Genomic DNA, 16,357 nt, shown 5'->3' with positions numbered 1-16,357 from the left:
GCTCTCCTTTGTGCAACTTCTTCTTTCTGAACCACCGGGCACTTGCGAATGTTTCTGAGCTTTTCACCTTTCATTTTGTAAAGGGAAGTTGTAATTTTCCAAAGAGCAACTGCACCAGGAGATAGGGCTTTAAGAGGAAAAAAAAAACCAAAAAACCAACAACGAAAAAGCCCTCAAAAGCCCACGTTTATTGCCAAAGTCTCTAAAATCATGAGATTTGACAATAAGGCTTTTGTTCTTACGAACACATGCAACTAGGCAACATGCAGCTTGATTTCTGCAGCCAGCAGATATTCAAAATACGTTCCACATACAATAAGTGTCAATTTGACTTTATTTAAGGAAAAACGGGGAAAAAACAGTAATTTCCATAATACACAGAAGACAAGTTAGATAGCACTGCAAAAAAAAGGCTGAGTGTTTTACTTGTCACCAGTCTGCTTTGCAGCTCTACGATTAGTAATTTTAATGCAGTTTGTCATTTTGTATTATTGTTTAGCATCTTTATAATCAGCAGAGTTTGGGGTTATAAATCACAAAAAGTGTACTACTACTACTATGAAAAACTAAAAAACCCACAAAAATCACTTTCAAATAAACCATAAATATGTGATGCACATTAGTGTAACAAAACCATTTTTGTAAACATTTTCTCCAACATAACATGTGCATAAGATAAAAAATAAAAACACTGCAGTCATACAAGTTAGGGTTACTTTGACTTAAAGATACAGAAAATTATTACTTATTAAAGCTTAAAACTAAACCTAGGAGCTTTTCTTTTCTTCTTTGCTTACAAAAGCACTGCTTGAAGAGTTCCATGTTGGTATACGTAGTGGTTTTGTAATACTGTTTTTACCTTGCCGTGTTGGCACTTCTGTGGAGGCAGAAGCTGCCAGGCGGGCAGCCCCACCGAAGGAAGGAGATTCCCCCCCCGGAGCCTCAAAACTTCAACAGCACATATCCATGACCTGGGCATCCCTACAGTACTGGAGCATCTTCCTCTAGGTGAATAGCATCAGCTTTGAAGGACTAGATTAATTTTTGACCACATAGCGCTGGAAGATTTAAATCACGCAGACTGACATTCGATCGAATCAGCTTCGGCAAACTACACTACAGGGCAGCTGTGTGATTACACCCACATCTACCATCACGTTGCGTTTCCGAGTCCCCTTTAGTTCATTATAGTACAAAAGGTTGATCGTTCTTCTGGCTGGCCACACCGGGCCTGAAAAGAACACATCCTTCACCTTCAACGCTATCCAAAAGTCATACAATTAAAAAAAAAAAAATAGTTCTAGGTATTCCTCCGCCAGCAAATGTAAGGCTTTCTTGAGTTTTTATTCTTTTTGGGGGTGTGTGGGGTGTGTGTGCACGCGCGTGCGCTGGCGGTACGCATTTACCGCTCGCTTTTCAACCGTCTACGATGTTCAAAGGAGAGTCTTCAGCAGCAACGCTGACTGGGGTTGAAGGATTTACAGCAGTCAGATTTGACACCAAAAGAAGGGTCTGTCGAGTCTGAGCTTTGCACCCTCGGTGCTCTTGGCTCTTAATTGATTGTGTGACCAGTCGCTTGAGCCATCGACTTGACTGAATGGAAGAGTACGTGTTTAAAAAGCCCTACCTGTCATGCCATGAAGGAAAGTTAACCGCAGCAGAAGACAAAGCCCATGAAACACTGAGAGCCTGTTCACTGAATGAACAGCTTAAGGCAGCTGTCAACAAAGTACCCCACCAAAGGAATTAAAAAAAAAAAAAAAAAAAAAAGTGAAAACAAAAAGGAAAATGGCTGAATCATGACACTGTGCATTATTACAACACCAACAGATTATTATACACTCAAGGTTTCTCAAGTAATGAACATGTAGCCATTAAACAAATTATTACTCTCAAGACATTTATTACAAATGTCAGAACTTATTCATAAAATAAAACTGACTTAAAAAAAAACAAAAACAAACGAACAAAAAAAAAAAAAAAACAAAAAGAAAGAAAAAAAGCCAGAGCTGGGATCTTACATCTAAACACAGGTATACGCTGTTTTTATGAATAAGCAGTATTAACTACATTCTTAAAAGAGTTTTAGTGCATTGCATTCTTAAAAAAGAAAAACATCACCGCCCCAAAATGGTTCCTACAACATTTAACAGTTTATAGAACTAGCCTAGTTATTTTTACCTGCCTGTTACTAAGCCCACGTGTTAGAAGAGTGAAATCTCTGGTTTTAGGCTAAATTCAGTCTTCTATCAAGGATGAAACTGGTTTAAAAAAATGCTTGCTTTACCAAATTTTGTAAGCAAATTACATTAATCAGTGTCTCACTGCCATCTTGCTACCACTATTGCCCCAACGGACCACTCTCTCCTCCTGCTGAAACTTGCTACGCAATAACAGTCAGAAACCTTTCAATCTGGTAGTTTTGGTATTAAGATTAAATTAGACATTAATGGTTTCCATCTAAAAACGTATAAACTAAACCACCTCTTTTATTTTATGCATTAAAAACAATGAGGTAGGCACAAAAAATAAACATATGTAGTTTGGATTTTCTTTCTTTTTTTTTTTTTTTATTTTTTTTTTTAAGTTCTGTGAGTGCAGACTGTGGTAAAACTGTTGTTGCACTTCTAGGTTTAAACAAAAATTAAACCTTTAACTGAGGCAGTGCTAATACTGTGACATAACCAAGTTCTGGCCTAACACAGAATCATTATAGAAAATGAATTTTTTTTCTTTTGTTTTTTTTCCCTTTTTTTCTTTTTTTTTTTTTCTTTTTTATCATCTGCACATGTTTCAGGCAATACCTGGTACACAGAAAATGACTAAAGTTATTGGCCAGGCCAAAAATAAAACTGCAGAAACAAAAAAACCCCAAGAACTCCACCCCAAGCCCCTTCCCACCCTCCCTGTCCCCAAAAAGAAGTTATCCTAGTCACTGTGTCTTTCACATTTTATAAATATTAACTTCTTAAAACCTCCACCTTCCTCTTTGTCCACATATTGTCACATTACAAAAAAGAAATGTCAATTAAATACATTGTTAACATTACTAGACTAGATCTGCCCTCTGTTTCAGCCAGTCTGACTCTCTACACCACTTCTCACCTTCTCTTGCCTGCCTCCTGTCCACTCAACAGCATGTTCATGGTAAGTCTCGTTTTTTTTTTTTTCCTTTTTTTTCCCCGTCTCTGTTTTAACACTAAGAAACAGACTCCTTCAAAGCCTAGGAATCCTGGAGCTGAAGGGAAAAGAAGACCTGTAGCTTTCTAGCGTGATCCCAAATCTCAAAGACATTGTAGCACCTGATGGCAATATCTTTACAGCACCAGCTGCGTCGCAGCCTCAGTTGAAAAACAAAAAGAAACCTAACACCAGTGATGCCTGCACACACATTTACACAGAGTGCTGCATTAGTGCAGGTCTGTACTCCAGTTGAAAATAATTCCGAGTTATGAAGATCTCAGACTCTGGATGTCAGCAATTCCTCGCCAAATCCCACTGCTTCTACCAGCTCAGAAGAGAAGTCCTGCCAAGGGTCATGAAATAGACTTGACTGCTTCCACCCGACCGTACGGAGGCAAAGAAAACCTGCAAAGAAAAGAGATTGGTAAATTCAACAGGTAGGACAGCAGAGGCTCTAATGAGCCTTTACTGCCCCTGATATTTACCGTGCAATTGCAGTGCTGTGCTGGGTCTGGCGGGGATGGAGTTGAATTTCTTCGTAGCAGCCCGTGTGGTGCTGGGCTTTGCATTTGTGGCTAAACAGTGTTGTTAACACACTGGTGTTTTGGCTACTGCTGAACAACGCTTGCACAGCATCAAGGCTTTCTCTCTGGCCCCCTCGCCCCTCAAAGGCCCGTAGGCTGGGGATGGGCAATAGGCTGGGAGGGGACAATGCTGGGACAGCCGACCCAAACTGACCAAAGGGATACCCCACAACGTATGACATCATGCTCAGCAATAAAAGCTCAGGGAAAGGAATAAAAGATCAGGGAAAGGGAGAGGACGGGGAGGACATTGTGGTGATGAGATTCGTCTTCCCAAGCAAGCGTTACGCGTGCTGAAGCACTGCTCCTCGGGAAGCGGCACAACATCTGCCTGCCAATGGGAGGCTGTGAATTAATTCCTTATTTGCCTAGCTTGCATGCGCAGCTTTTGCTGTCCTTATTGAAGTGTCTTTATCTTGATCCATGAGTCTTTTCGCCTTCCTTCTATTTTATTCCCATCCCACGGGAGAGGGGAGTGAGCGAGAGGCTGGGTGGGTGTTTGGCTGCTGGTCGGGGTCAACCCACCACAAGTACCCGGTTAAAGTACATGTTTACCATCTTGGCAAGAAACCAAGGAGGGGGAAGAATTATACCTTGTCATTGCGTTCGCATAAGAACTTGAGTCTTTGTGCCCTTTTGTGCATGAACACACCATCCAAGTGTCCAGTTTCCACCGATCGTATTTCGATAGCTTTTTCTCCCCAGCCCATAATCTGGTTGGATCGGATGTATGCTTTGGAAAGAAAACACAGCACACAGCCCATTAGGAGAGGTAAAGGGCAACACAGAGGAACTGGAAAAGCAGAGGAATATACTCATGCACTCGAGTTAAGAATGACCTGCATGTACTTATTATAACTACACACATGTTCAGAGTGCTATTTCTGTCTTCAGCATCTTCATGATGCCTAAAAATACTTTTTTTTTTTTTTATTTCCCCGTGGGTTTTCCACATTAGCAATATATGTCTTGCCTGAGCATTTATGACACAATGGGAACCTTCCAACCTTCAACTAAATGGAAGGAGCATCGTGTTTTTACACAGGCTTTTTCTCCCAAGTTTGGCAAAGAGACAGGCTAATTAGGTGTTGACAAGGAGAAAGCAGAACCCAAGGTTTAAACAGACTAAACCCATCCACTCCTCTATGTCCCCAGCGCCAGCTCTGTGTCTTACAGTGTTATTTTCCCTCCTTGAAGGAGTTTGTCAGCAAAAACAAAAAAAGGGGAGAGGGAAAGGGAAAGTTAGAAAAAAATGAACTAGCCTCCTTTAATAGGAGTAATACTTCAAAAACCTGCTCTCCTTCTTGAGAAAGCCAATTGTTCTGAAAAGTATTCTACATATCTTAAAAGACGTTCATATTAAGCTCTCCAAGTGGAAATACTGCTATTTCTCATACCGCTTTCCTTTGTGCACAAATAAAGCAAAAAATCAAGCATTTTTCCTTAAGAGTGTCACTGGGGAAAACAGATTAGTAGTAGCATGAGGAAAAAAATCTGTTCTTGCAAGCAGTAAAAAAAATCAAATAAAGGAGAAAGTCACCAGCATTATGAAAAGGTATATTCAAAAAGCAATTTGATGGATAGTCTTAGGAACGCTGCCAAAAATAACATATGGGAACTTAATGAAGAATAAGCTGTTGCCTCTGATTTGCATGCATACTTAACAGAAAAATAAAATGAAGAACAATAGCTCTTAACAAGCAAAACTAAAAAATATTTAATTTTGTAGTACTTCCATTTTATAGAATTTTTCTCATATTACTTTTCAGTGAAATTAAATCACATTATCTACTACAGTATAATGTACACCTATAACATTGCATATACCATCATGATGGAAATTCACTTATTTTTAAATATGTCACTAGTGGTAACTGGGCCAAACAGCATCTAAAAATTGTCAGATGAGATGTTCAGATGGTGTCGGATGCCTCAGTGCCATTTACTTCACAGGCACTCCAGTCCCCAAAGGCTCTGCAATTTGCCAGCTGATAAATGCTGCTTGCTTTTAGATGTAGTCAGGAGTTAGTCTCTGCAGGAGTGAACATGCTGTGCATGAAACTTCTTTAAATTTCCTCCTCCATTATTGTTCATGTTGCTCGAACAGCTATCAGCAGCCGTCTCCCAATACACGCATCCATTCCAAAGCACGTAAAAATCAATGGGCTTGCCCAACAAAAGGAAGGTGTGACCACAGCCCATGCTACGCTCAGCACTGAAATATGGCAGCACAGGCAGTAAGAGGGATCCTGGTGCGTACTTGTGTCCGTAACAAATCTGTGCCCATTTTACTACACTCATTGCTCTCACTCTCAAAGCTACCTTATTTTGAACTGGAGAGATTTGGGAGAATTATCATGCTAGGATAGATGAGCAATCTGCAGGTGAATTAAAGTAAACACATCAGATATACAGCCATTATCAACATAGAATTACCCATAATAATATCTTACCCATCTGCCACCTCACGTCTTTAGACTGAAAGGTTTCCACAACTTTGTGGCTGTCTAGCAAACATTCTGTAGCTGCCCACTGAGGCCCTGCTGTTTATTAAGTGTGTTTTTCATTCCTGAACTCCACAACTTGTTTGTTTGGATTTTGTTCTTAAAAACTCAGCACAAACCAGATCCATATGATTACTCTCCACTTTGCGCAGCTGTTTTCCAGGAATACTACAGCATCGCTGCTTCTGAATCTGAAGTCAAACCTGATGCACCTATCTTCTGCCCGCATGCACACACTCGCACTCCCTTATGGCACATTGTATTTGACTCTGCTGAGGCACTTACCAACTGAAGTTGGCATTTCTCCCCACTGCAGAACCACATCCTTGGTGATCCTTCCATACGTGTTGACATAAACTCCTTCATCCTCGTAGCAGACCAGTAGCTCCATCCCATCCGTGTTTGGGAGAATGATGATTGCGTGAGGTTGGATACTACTCTGGATCTACAGAGATGGAAGAGAAGAGGAAGCCTTTTGTTTTCATGCCACAGAGCTTGCACTGGGAGAAAGGGTTGGGTGATTTTTGGGTTTGGCTGGCAGCACATCGGGGATTCCCTCACTTTAGAAGTGCTAGCTCTGCTCTGCCCAAGCTAGACACCCTACAGAGTGACAACAAAGACCGGGAAACCTTTGGGGCACAAATGCTCCCATCTTAAGGCAGACACTAAAACCTTCTTTCCCATGGGCAGAAAGGGAGCCTGGGGCAAGCAGCCCAGATGCAGACCTCAGACCTCTGCACTGTAGTGAACAGTGCTTGGGGAGGTACACTGCAAGCTGCAGGCCCATCTGACACCTCGGTGTGCAACGAACAACAGGAAACATTGGTAGCTAAGGTCACTTGGCCTTTGCCAACCCTGTTGAATCTTACCAGTGGACTGTCATGTCATTTGTACTGCCACCTTCCCTACAGCCTCTGCTGGGCATTTGCAATGCACCTGGCCATTTAGCTGCTACCCCTGAAACAGTCATGTTCGCCCACATGAGATCTGAGTGGGCAGCTCCCAACCATGGAGACATATTGACCGTGAGGTGAGGACAGACAGCGAGGCACAAGCCCCTAAGCACAGGTGGGCGCATCTGTTTGGACCCCTCCAGCCAATTTACCACTGCCAGCATCTGGCAGTTATCCACAGGAACAGCCTGGCATGTTGGCCATCTGAGGAAAGGAGGAAGGGGGGAAACCAGGAAGAAAGAAAAAACCCGACCCCAGCAGCAGCTCTTACATGTGTTGGTAGATATATATCATAGACCGATCCTGAATCCACATCAACGGCATGGAAGCCAGCGCAGGAGCCATAGATCACTTTTAGTCTCTGACCCTCTTCTACGGTTAGATCCACCAGCAATGGCTTATGTACCAATTCTCCAAATGACTGTAAGACAACATCAGTGAGACTCACTTTACTGCTTAGAACCACAGTGGGTTTTATAAAAACATGCTCTAATGCACATATTATGGGTTTATTCCTCCCACGTCCCTCTGGCCCCCATCCATCAGACCAGTCAGGCTAACATGTCACTCATGGACAAGGACAGATTACTCTGCAACCTGTTGCATTTCAATCACATAATTGTAAGTTATTTTCTGTGGGGTTTACTTTAGTTGGTCTGTTTGTTTTTTTAGTAAGAATTGTTTTCCGCAAAGTTCAGGGCAATTTGACACTCCCGTAGTGTTTACTTTAATCTGCACAACCAACAGTAACTGATTGTCTGCAAATCAGTCTGGTAATTATACCAAGCCAGCTAACTTCATTCATGCTGCATTCAAATAAATAACAATGCTGAGTATCACTTAATGACTTGTGCTGCTCAGATGAAGATGTTTAGACTCAGCTCACTTCCCTCTGCCTCATGTTTTATTTACAGAGAGATGAAACAAACAGTTGTGATATTGTGTTACTTTGATTATTAGTTTATGCTCAGTTACAATTTAGAACTTTAAGTCTACTGCCTCTAAGAGCTAAAAAAGCTCTTAAATTAAAATATAATATCAAGTTCATGGCAGATTTACCAAAGAACTTTTAAGACGACCATGATAAAATGTCAGAGCATTTTTGTAAAAGGGGTAACTGCAAGTGGATATATGAAAATCCTATATACGGCCGAAATATACTGTTACCTTAAAGGCCATAAATTTATGGTATGGCTTTGGTGCCCATGCATAGACTTCCACAGAACTCTTCAATGCAATTACCAAGAACTTGATTCTTTCATATTTTACTGAAATTAAAACAAAACAAAAGAATTCAGCCGTAATTCCAAAGTCATTCCAGTTACTTCAGGAAAGCAGACAAGGACAATATTTCTCCATACTTACATACATTTGGAGGTTTCTTGTAACACTGCATTTTAGGATTGCTAATTCTATGTAATTAAGTATTTTGACACATTTATGCCACAAAAATCATTACTCTTATCAGTAACTGAACCCGTTGCCACGTTTTGAATTACTTAGTTGGTACACACTTATTTATACTTTTTTTTTTCCCCCACATTAGACAGTGCTTACTCATCAAGACAAGAAAATTGGTTTTCAGACAGGGACATTTCCAATAAAAGAAGCCTATGACTGTGGCAGAACGTATTGGCAGTTCCAGTCACAGCACTGACACTGGCATTTTGAGCTGATGGCAAAATTCTCCAGGGGAAAGGAGGGAAAAAGGGAACTGAAATGAAAAGTTAAGAAACAAGTCCATTTCAAAAGCAAAAGGCAAGTTTGATAGCGGAGCACTTTGTCCCTAAAGCCTGAGATAACTCATTTGGAAAAAAAAAAAAAAAAATCCACAGAATTTATCAGAAATAAAGTGTCATGACATAGCTGATCCACAAATTCTCTAATATATCTCTGTTCCCACATTCAAACAGCTGGCTAAACTAACCATCAAAAAAAAGCTCTGTTCACTACTTCTGTTTTCAGGAGGGGACTGATAAAGTCTAGAAATGGCCATTCAAGAAGTGTTGCTGGATCTGCACTCCCAGCTGCCATCTGGATTTGGGAAGGAACAGATCATGGGGACTTCCGAATGTTGAGGTTTGTTAACTTCTTTCCAGCACTCTTTTTGGGGGAGAAGAAAAAAAACTAAGCATTATTTGGATGACACTGAGAAACCTCAGGAAGTTTCTGCTACCTCTTTACTCCAAGTTTTAAGGGAATGCAACACTTTTCCAAAACAATGAGTAATTCTGTGCACCTTCACCTTCTGCCATTATATTTCCCAACTAAAACTGATTTTGAAACATGGCAGGAGTGAAAATCTCAGGTTTGTGAGAAGAACACTTCTTTAATAAACACTATTTTAATGCCTTTTAGATATCTTACTACTGTACAAACCTGCAGTTGTTATCTCTTAGTAAGTAACAGGGAGACAAAGCTACTACTTGCTCCATTTTTACTCTGCAGGGAAGCAAGACTACTGAACTGTAAGTGTTAAAGGACTTGACACTTTTTCAACAGACAAAAAAAAGCCTCTCAACCTCCACAGCTGTACCGACTGAAAAACAGAGCTTTTGTTCAGTCTTGTCTAGCTTACAAGACTTTTTGGAATTTTTTCTCAGGGAAGAGGGGGGGTGTCAAACAAAACCACCTTATCTGTGAAAGGGGACCTTTGATAATCCTCATTCTTTGCTCTGGGTGCTAACTGGGAATTCACCCAAATCTTAAGTTTCAAAAGAGCATTTATCATTTAGAGGAGCCAAAAATTGCCTGAAGCAACTGAGATCCATAAATACCACTTCACCCTGGTGTCCGAGACCCCTGTTGCATCAAAGAGACAAGGAAATGATCAGTGCCAGCTGCCTCGGTAGCAGCCTCCAGACCGCGAGCCCAACTATTGGCAGAGCTCATCCTTCTTGGGAACTGAAGCGCAGCTGTCAAAGAGGCCTCTCACTACCTGAAGAAGTCATCTATGGTTCAGAGGGAAGTTCAGTGCCAGGCTGCAGCCCAGGGTAACAAACCCCTCTTCATCTGGAAGAGAATGCTCTTTGTTTCACACGCTTCCCTGCTGGAAAGCCTCCTTTCAATAGCTGTTAATGTATTGTTAACAGGCCACTTCATTATGCTGCTGACACCCTGGGGTATGATACCAGAGAAATACATTATTAATTGTTTTTGGGGTCAAGCTCCTGGTTCAGCAGTCACTTACTGCCATCATTACTGATTACACCCCACTAGCAGGTTTTTCCAAGAGCACAGGCATGAGAGGAGGAGACTGAGCTCAGTTCGACTGCTGCTGCTCCGCATTGACTGACACAGCTGGAAAGGAACGGAGCTGGCTCTTAGGAAAAAAAACAAATCAAAGGCAACATCCAGGGCTCATTAAGATGCATCATGAGACTGAAGCAGGAGAAAGAGCTCTTGGTTCATATCCCCACCTGCAGGGCAGCAGGCTCACTGCATACTCTGCTGACAGTGAATGCTACATGTCTCTCACTAGTTTTGGTGAAAGTTTCTATGCCGAATTCATTTAAACGACTTAAAACCACTCAAAGGCACCTGCCTAGTGAAAACACATTTCATCTCATAACTGTACTGCAGTGGATCTGAGATGGCATTAGGAAATTTCATGAGCTAAGGGGGATCAATGAATCATCTTGAAGTTAAACATATGCTTCTGTTCCTGGATGCCTCCCCAAAACTCATGCACTCGCTGGGCTTGCTTTCTCCTCCCACTCTCTTTTCCTTTTCTTTTTTTTTCCCCCAGTTTTTAAAATCTACATTAAAGAGGAGACTTTTTCCATTCCATTCCAGCAAGTGATTTCATCACGGTAAATCAGGCCGACCTGTTAGTGAAGAGAACAGCTGCTGGTTGACAACAGTCCCTCTGTTACCTAAAGGGTCTAACAGAGGTGGCAAAAGGTTACCAGCCCTCATCGTCCATATTAGCACTCTCCTGGACCCACATCTGCCATGGGAAGGAGATAGATGGGGATTTGCGCCCGCTCCAGTTCACAGCCCAGCTTCCTGCTGAATACTCTCTCCCACATTCAGTTTAACCCAGTAACTTGCCACCTACTCTGGCACTTTGCCAGAAAAGTTCTCCCTGAGGGACAGGGAAGACATCGAGAAATAAAACCAAATCTTAAGCCCAGCAGCTACATGCACTGCAGTTCCCTCTCTCAGCGGCTTTTAGCCCAATGATTTGACTACCGCCTTCACTACTCACCAACTTTATAGTGCACACAGCCTTCCAAGTCGCCCACCGTTGTCCAGCCCTGTTTCTTTTCTACTTCAGGGTCATTGTGAAGGATTTTATTTCTTAACCAGGACAAATAGTAGACTCGCAACTTGTTCTTCTTACCTGGCCACAAAATGAAAACGGTTCGTTTATCTCCATAGGAAGATAAGTGCAAAAAAACCCTGCCCAAGCAAACAGAAAGTCCCAGAGAGCAAACCAAAATGACAATGAAAGAGAAACTGCTGCAACCACAAGAGATCTCCCTCAGTTTTTACATCCACAACAGCTTTACTCCAGACTCCACCCAATCACACACTTTCCTGATAATCAACAGCAGAGACACATGGCAATACCACAGGAACATAAAATGACAAACTCAAGGGAACAGCTCTTTGGTTGTCTGGTTCTTAGGACACAAACAACTTTTATTAGAAAAACACAACAAAAGCACCGAAGAGTCATGCACCGAGATGAAAGAAATACATAGCCGAGTCAGAATGGCTCTTTTTCGCGCAAAACTGTAGAAGAGCAGCAGGACGGAATTTGAGGCCTGAAATTATCTATACAGCTGTCAGAAGAGCATAGGACTGGTTTGAAAGGAGGAAGCAAAAGGGAAGAAGAGTATGGTGATGAAACATATTTTACAAAATTCTTCCCTGTTAGTGACCAGGACATTTCCATCTTTTGTATCATCCTTGGAGATACAAACTGGTCAAGTTTTATTAAGATTGTTCATTATTCCCCCAGTGGAAAAGTACATGAAATAACAGCACTAAACAACTTCATTACTGAACCACTTCACACCAGTTCTGTTGTGAGGAAAAACATACAATATATGACATTACAGCGAGAGAATTTCACACAACCCATACAAACTTCATCCGCTTGCTAAAAGCTGACGACTGCTTTGTCAGCAGCCCTTCCCTTGTGCTGCAAGGGGTGTAGTACTTATCAGGCTGCACACAGAAACTGCAAGAGGTGTTTCTTCTCCACAGGTGAGAGAACCTACTTGCCCAGGCTGCCCTATCTTCAACTGACAATGCATCTGCCACGGTCATCAAAATACAGCTCAGACTCTAACTCTCAATATGCGCAGGCCTCCTTGAATGCACAGCAAGGTTCATGGTAAACTTTATCAGTGATTCTTTAACAACTAATGGCGTACAAAGCATCTGATGAACTAGCAAGAAGGTGGCCCTAATGCACATACTCAAAGCTTGCACTGTCCTTCCTCTAGCTGCTTTGCTGCCTGAAGTCGTCACAGTCCTACAGGTGAAACTGGAGACAAAGAAGAGAGGTGGTCTCTGCTTTGACTAGGAGCCATTTAATAAGGCTCCATGAGGTCTCTGCACAAGGAAAGGAAATAGGAGATGCTCTCAGGGACCCAACTTGTCAGTGGAGTAGCTCCACGCTAATGCTTCACCAGCCACGATGAGGAAGCTGTGTGACTGTGGACAGTGTTTCACGGCCCTTGGAGCTGAGAGGAGACAGCTGACCTGTACTGCAGTCAGTGCTGGGCTGGCCAAGTGACACAGTGCGGGTCTACGCTGCAGAAAGCCACGACCTGTCAGGATGGTCCACCTGGCAGCCTGCCAGCCAGATCCAGCTATAGGGTTTAGCTAACATCTTTAATTTGTCTTTTAAGTTTTCACATGATGCCTACCGATGAATCAATTCACGGATGGCTCCTCATTTCGGAGAAGGGGATGGGCGTACAGCATCAGAGGATACCAGTTACAGCAGGACGTCAAGCCCAAGCATTGAGACCATCCTACTGTTCCTAGCCAGCTCCACCACTGGGGTCCTGGAGCTGGGGCAGAGCACCTACCCTGATGGCAGGGGATTCCCTAACAGAGCCGGGCTCCTTGGGAAAAGCAGCTGCAGGGGCTGGGGCAGCACATGGGAACGCACAGCTTGCAAACAGGCTGCTCCATAGACTCCAGTGCCACAAGTTTTTCTGTTATGAAGACACACAGCCTAAAAGATCTTTTTATGATTACTTGAATGGGGAAGGGCAGGAGGAGGCAGTTCCAAAGTGAAAAATCTGCTCACTGAGCTTAAATTTAAAGTCGAATTGGGAGACCCATTTTCAAATACTGGACCTGCTGTTTAATTTTAAAAGCCCCTCTGCTCTGACAGCACCGAATAAAACATGAAGTAACACTGCACTGTCCTTTGTTTATCCCTACTACAAATGTGACAGCAGATTTGGCAGTAAGAGAGCACCCTGATTTATTGCCTGACTTCATATTTATTAAGCCAAGTTTCATAAAGGGATAAAGCCCCACCACTTCCATAGCTCTGTAAGATTTGGAAAAGGGACCAGAGCAGGAAACAGTATTCCCAGAAGTCCCACATCTGACCAAGGCAAGGTCCTCCCATGAAAATACTGCAAACGATAGCCACAAGGGCTCTTCTAGAAACACTGAAATAGGGAACACAGTCTGGACCAGAAGGCACCGCAGTTCTGGGTGAGGAAGAGCTCACAGGGCACAAAGCTGAAGATCAGTACAAGGCACCGAATGTTTTTAAAACCATTACAAGCCCCTGGGAGACAAATTCCCTCTCAGATATTTCCATGGCTTTAGCTTCCCCAGTAGCTTAGTCAAACTTGAAGACTCAGAACAAACAGTACACACGGGAATTTCCCAGCACGTGGCTAATTTTTTTTTTTCTTCTGGTTCACATGATGTACATCAGGGTATTTCTCTCCAACCAAAAACATTTTCCAAAACAACAACAGAGAAATATCTTAAGTGTGTTCCTATTGTGTTTTAGTGTCTAGACCACAAGGAAAGGCACAAGACAGGAAATTCCTCTGCCTTTCAGCAACCTGACGTGAAAAGAGCAGGACCGGTTGGTTATATAAACATGGCTGTGCCCGTATTTCAACAAGTTATGCTGCTCTTAATGTTCGGATTGGGAGTGGGGGGATTAGATCCTTCTGCTTGTAAATCTCTACCAGTCAGTTTAAAAAGCTCTCAAAAATCTTGTCTTTTGGGTTTGGGTTTTTTTTTTTTGGTCTAATTGTTATGGCCACGAAATAAGAAAGAAAACTCTGCTCCAGCCATCAAATGAACTGATCAGCCAGTGACTTTGATGAGATCTCCCAGCTCTGGTTCTCCCACAGACGTAGTTTCAAATGCAAAATCCCTTCTCCTATATTGAGTTTTTGTTTTTATTGTCGCTGTGGTTTTTAATTATTAAGCAGGCAGATTCTAACCAGTTCTTCTACTCTGTCATCCCTTCCTACCTTCCTAAGTGCCACCATCAGCCAGTTGGGCTGGCAAAACCCTCAGGGAGCCACAAGCGGAGCATGTTCTGTATGCACGTCGTTGCTCTCTCTTCCAGTGATTTTATGACTCTCAGCATTGTACTACCTGAGCAGCTGAAATTATGGTTTTGCCTCCCAACAGTATGAACTGAAGAACCGATTAACTATTCTGCTTTGACCTGCAAAGCTTTCCTGTACCAGCTGTAGCAGCTCATTATCTCAATATCAAATCTTTGTTGTCTAAGTTTTATATTTGAGATATACATTGGGGGAAGAATTGATTTCAGGTTTCCAGGCTCAAAAGAGTGTATATTAAAAGCAATTTTAGGTGACAATCCCCTCAAAATCCTAAGGCACCACAACTTCTTTGCACCATGTGGTGACACTTTTGAAACCTCACATCACTTCCCGAAAAAGCCAAGGGAACATACGGCCGAGAGTGCCGTAGGGAGCTGAGCAATGCTCCCAGCAGAGCAGTAGGAGTCCTGGGACAAAGCTTGAAGGCAGCTCCGTAACCAAGCTGCCAAAACACACCATTTGCAGAAACACATCCTCGTGTCAGAGTTCCCAGCTTGCCTGGAGAGGTGAGGCAACTCACTATAAATAAAAAGACACTAAGAGAAGTCCAGCATGAGGGTAGCTTAAATTGAGCACTGAAGTGCAGAAGCCAGAACAGGAAGGTAAGGGGGGCCTGAGCATAAAAGCATCACGGTCTCACCAAGTGTGCTCCCCCTGCCCTGCCTCTCGCTGGGCAGGGGTGCCTCTTTCCTGCCTCGTACTCCAGTAACCTCCCATAAAATGCAGGGGATGGGAGAGAGACGAAGGCATAAACCAGCCAAAGATCAGCCGATTTCTTAAGGGTTAATGTAGCGTGTCTCCACAGAGGAAGCAATAGTTTTGAAGGAAACAAAGAAAACGGACGTGTCAGGGTACTCCGATCGTGACTGATGTAAACGTAAACAAATCTAAAACAATTACACACAAGACTGAATCACAGACACTTGTCATCTGTGTAGGATATGCTTCAAACCAACAGATTTTACACAAGTTGGTTTATACAATATTTTTGTTTGTAAGGTCTACTATAGAATAAACTCTATCAAATGGTGCTTTTCGAACAGCTTACATTTTAAAGTACAGTGTTAGACATCAAAAGGACACACAGCAAGTTGTGTTTTTTTAAATCCTCCTTGATTCATCTTTTCTTTTTAAAGATTTCACAGCATAGCTGTAGTTGAGAATGCAGCAAGCAACAAGCCAATAAAACATGGTTGTTCTAGACAGAAACAAAGTCCCATGTTCACAACACCAGCACAGGCACGGTTCGTTGGACCTGCAGTGGTATAACACCGCTAATGCATTCAATCGCATTAAATTGTCTAGATGTGTGTCCTTTTGCACAAGTCTTGGGAGAGCCAGAGAGCTTCTACAGGGGAGTCAGAGGAGCTCTGGAGCCTCAGCAAAATTTTTGGTGACTCTGAACAACACCACAGGGGCCACTGTGCAAAAATTCATTTAACATCCTCTCCCTGTCACACATGTGCAGCGTAGCAAAGGCTGATTTCACAAACAAACTAAAACAAAAGGAAAGGTAAATGGCTGAACGACACCTGTGAATAAAGATTAACAGTGAACCA

The 16,357-nt window shown here is 42.5% G+C and overlaps 1 protein-coding gene across 15 annotated transcripts in view; it reads right to left on the bottom strand.

Moving 5' to 3' along the window:
* Nucleotides 1–316: 316 nt before the first annotated feature.
* Nucleotides 317–16,357, bottom strand: part of MAP4K4 (mitogen-activated protein kinase kinase kinase kinase 4) — a 164,533-nt gene continuing 148,492 nt past the window's right edge. For all 15 annotated transcript variants that reach the window (XM_087755912.1, XM_087755913.1, XM_087755918.1 and 12 more), the window contains 6 exons: nt 11,435–11,569; nt 8,392–8,492; nt 7,496–7,645; nt 6,557–6,716; nt 4,361–4,500; nt 317–3,588 (listed from right to left, as the gene is read on the bottom strand). In XM_087755912.1, coding sequence (XP_087612038.1) covers nt 3,505–3,588; nt 4,361–4,500; nt 6,557–6,716; nt 7,496–7,645; nt 8,392–8,492; nt 11,435–11,569 — 770 coding nt within the window. In that variant the 3' untranslated portion in view covers nt 317–3,504. The remainder of the gene's footprint in view (nt 3,589–4,360; nt 4,501–6,556; nt 6,717–7,495; nt 7,646–8,391; nt 8,493–11,434; nt 11,570–16,357) is intronic.

The sequence above is a fragment of the Nipponia nippon genome, unplaced genomic scaffold (assembly GCF_047370975.1).
Source record: "Nipponia nippon isolate SJK-2023a ecotype South Korea unplaced genomic scaffold, ASM4737097v1 scaffold_2, whole genome shotgun sequence".
In the NCBI taxonomy this organism is placed as follows: domain Eukaryota; kingdom Metazoa; phylum Chordata; class Aves; order Pelecaniformes; family Threskiornithidae; genus Nipponia; species Nipponia nippon.
The sequence above is the reverse complement of the archived record's forward strand: the minus strand, read 5'-3'. Positions and strand labels throughout refer to the sequence as shown.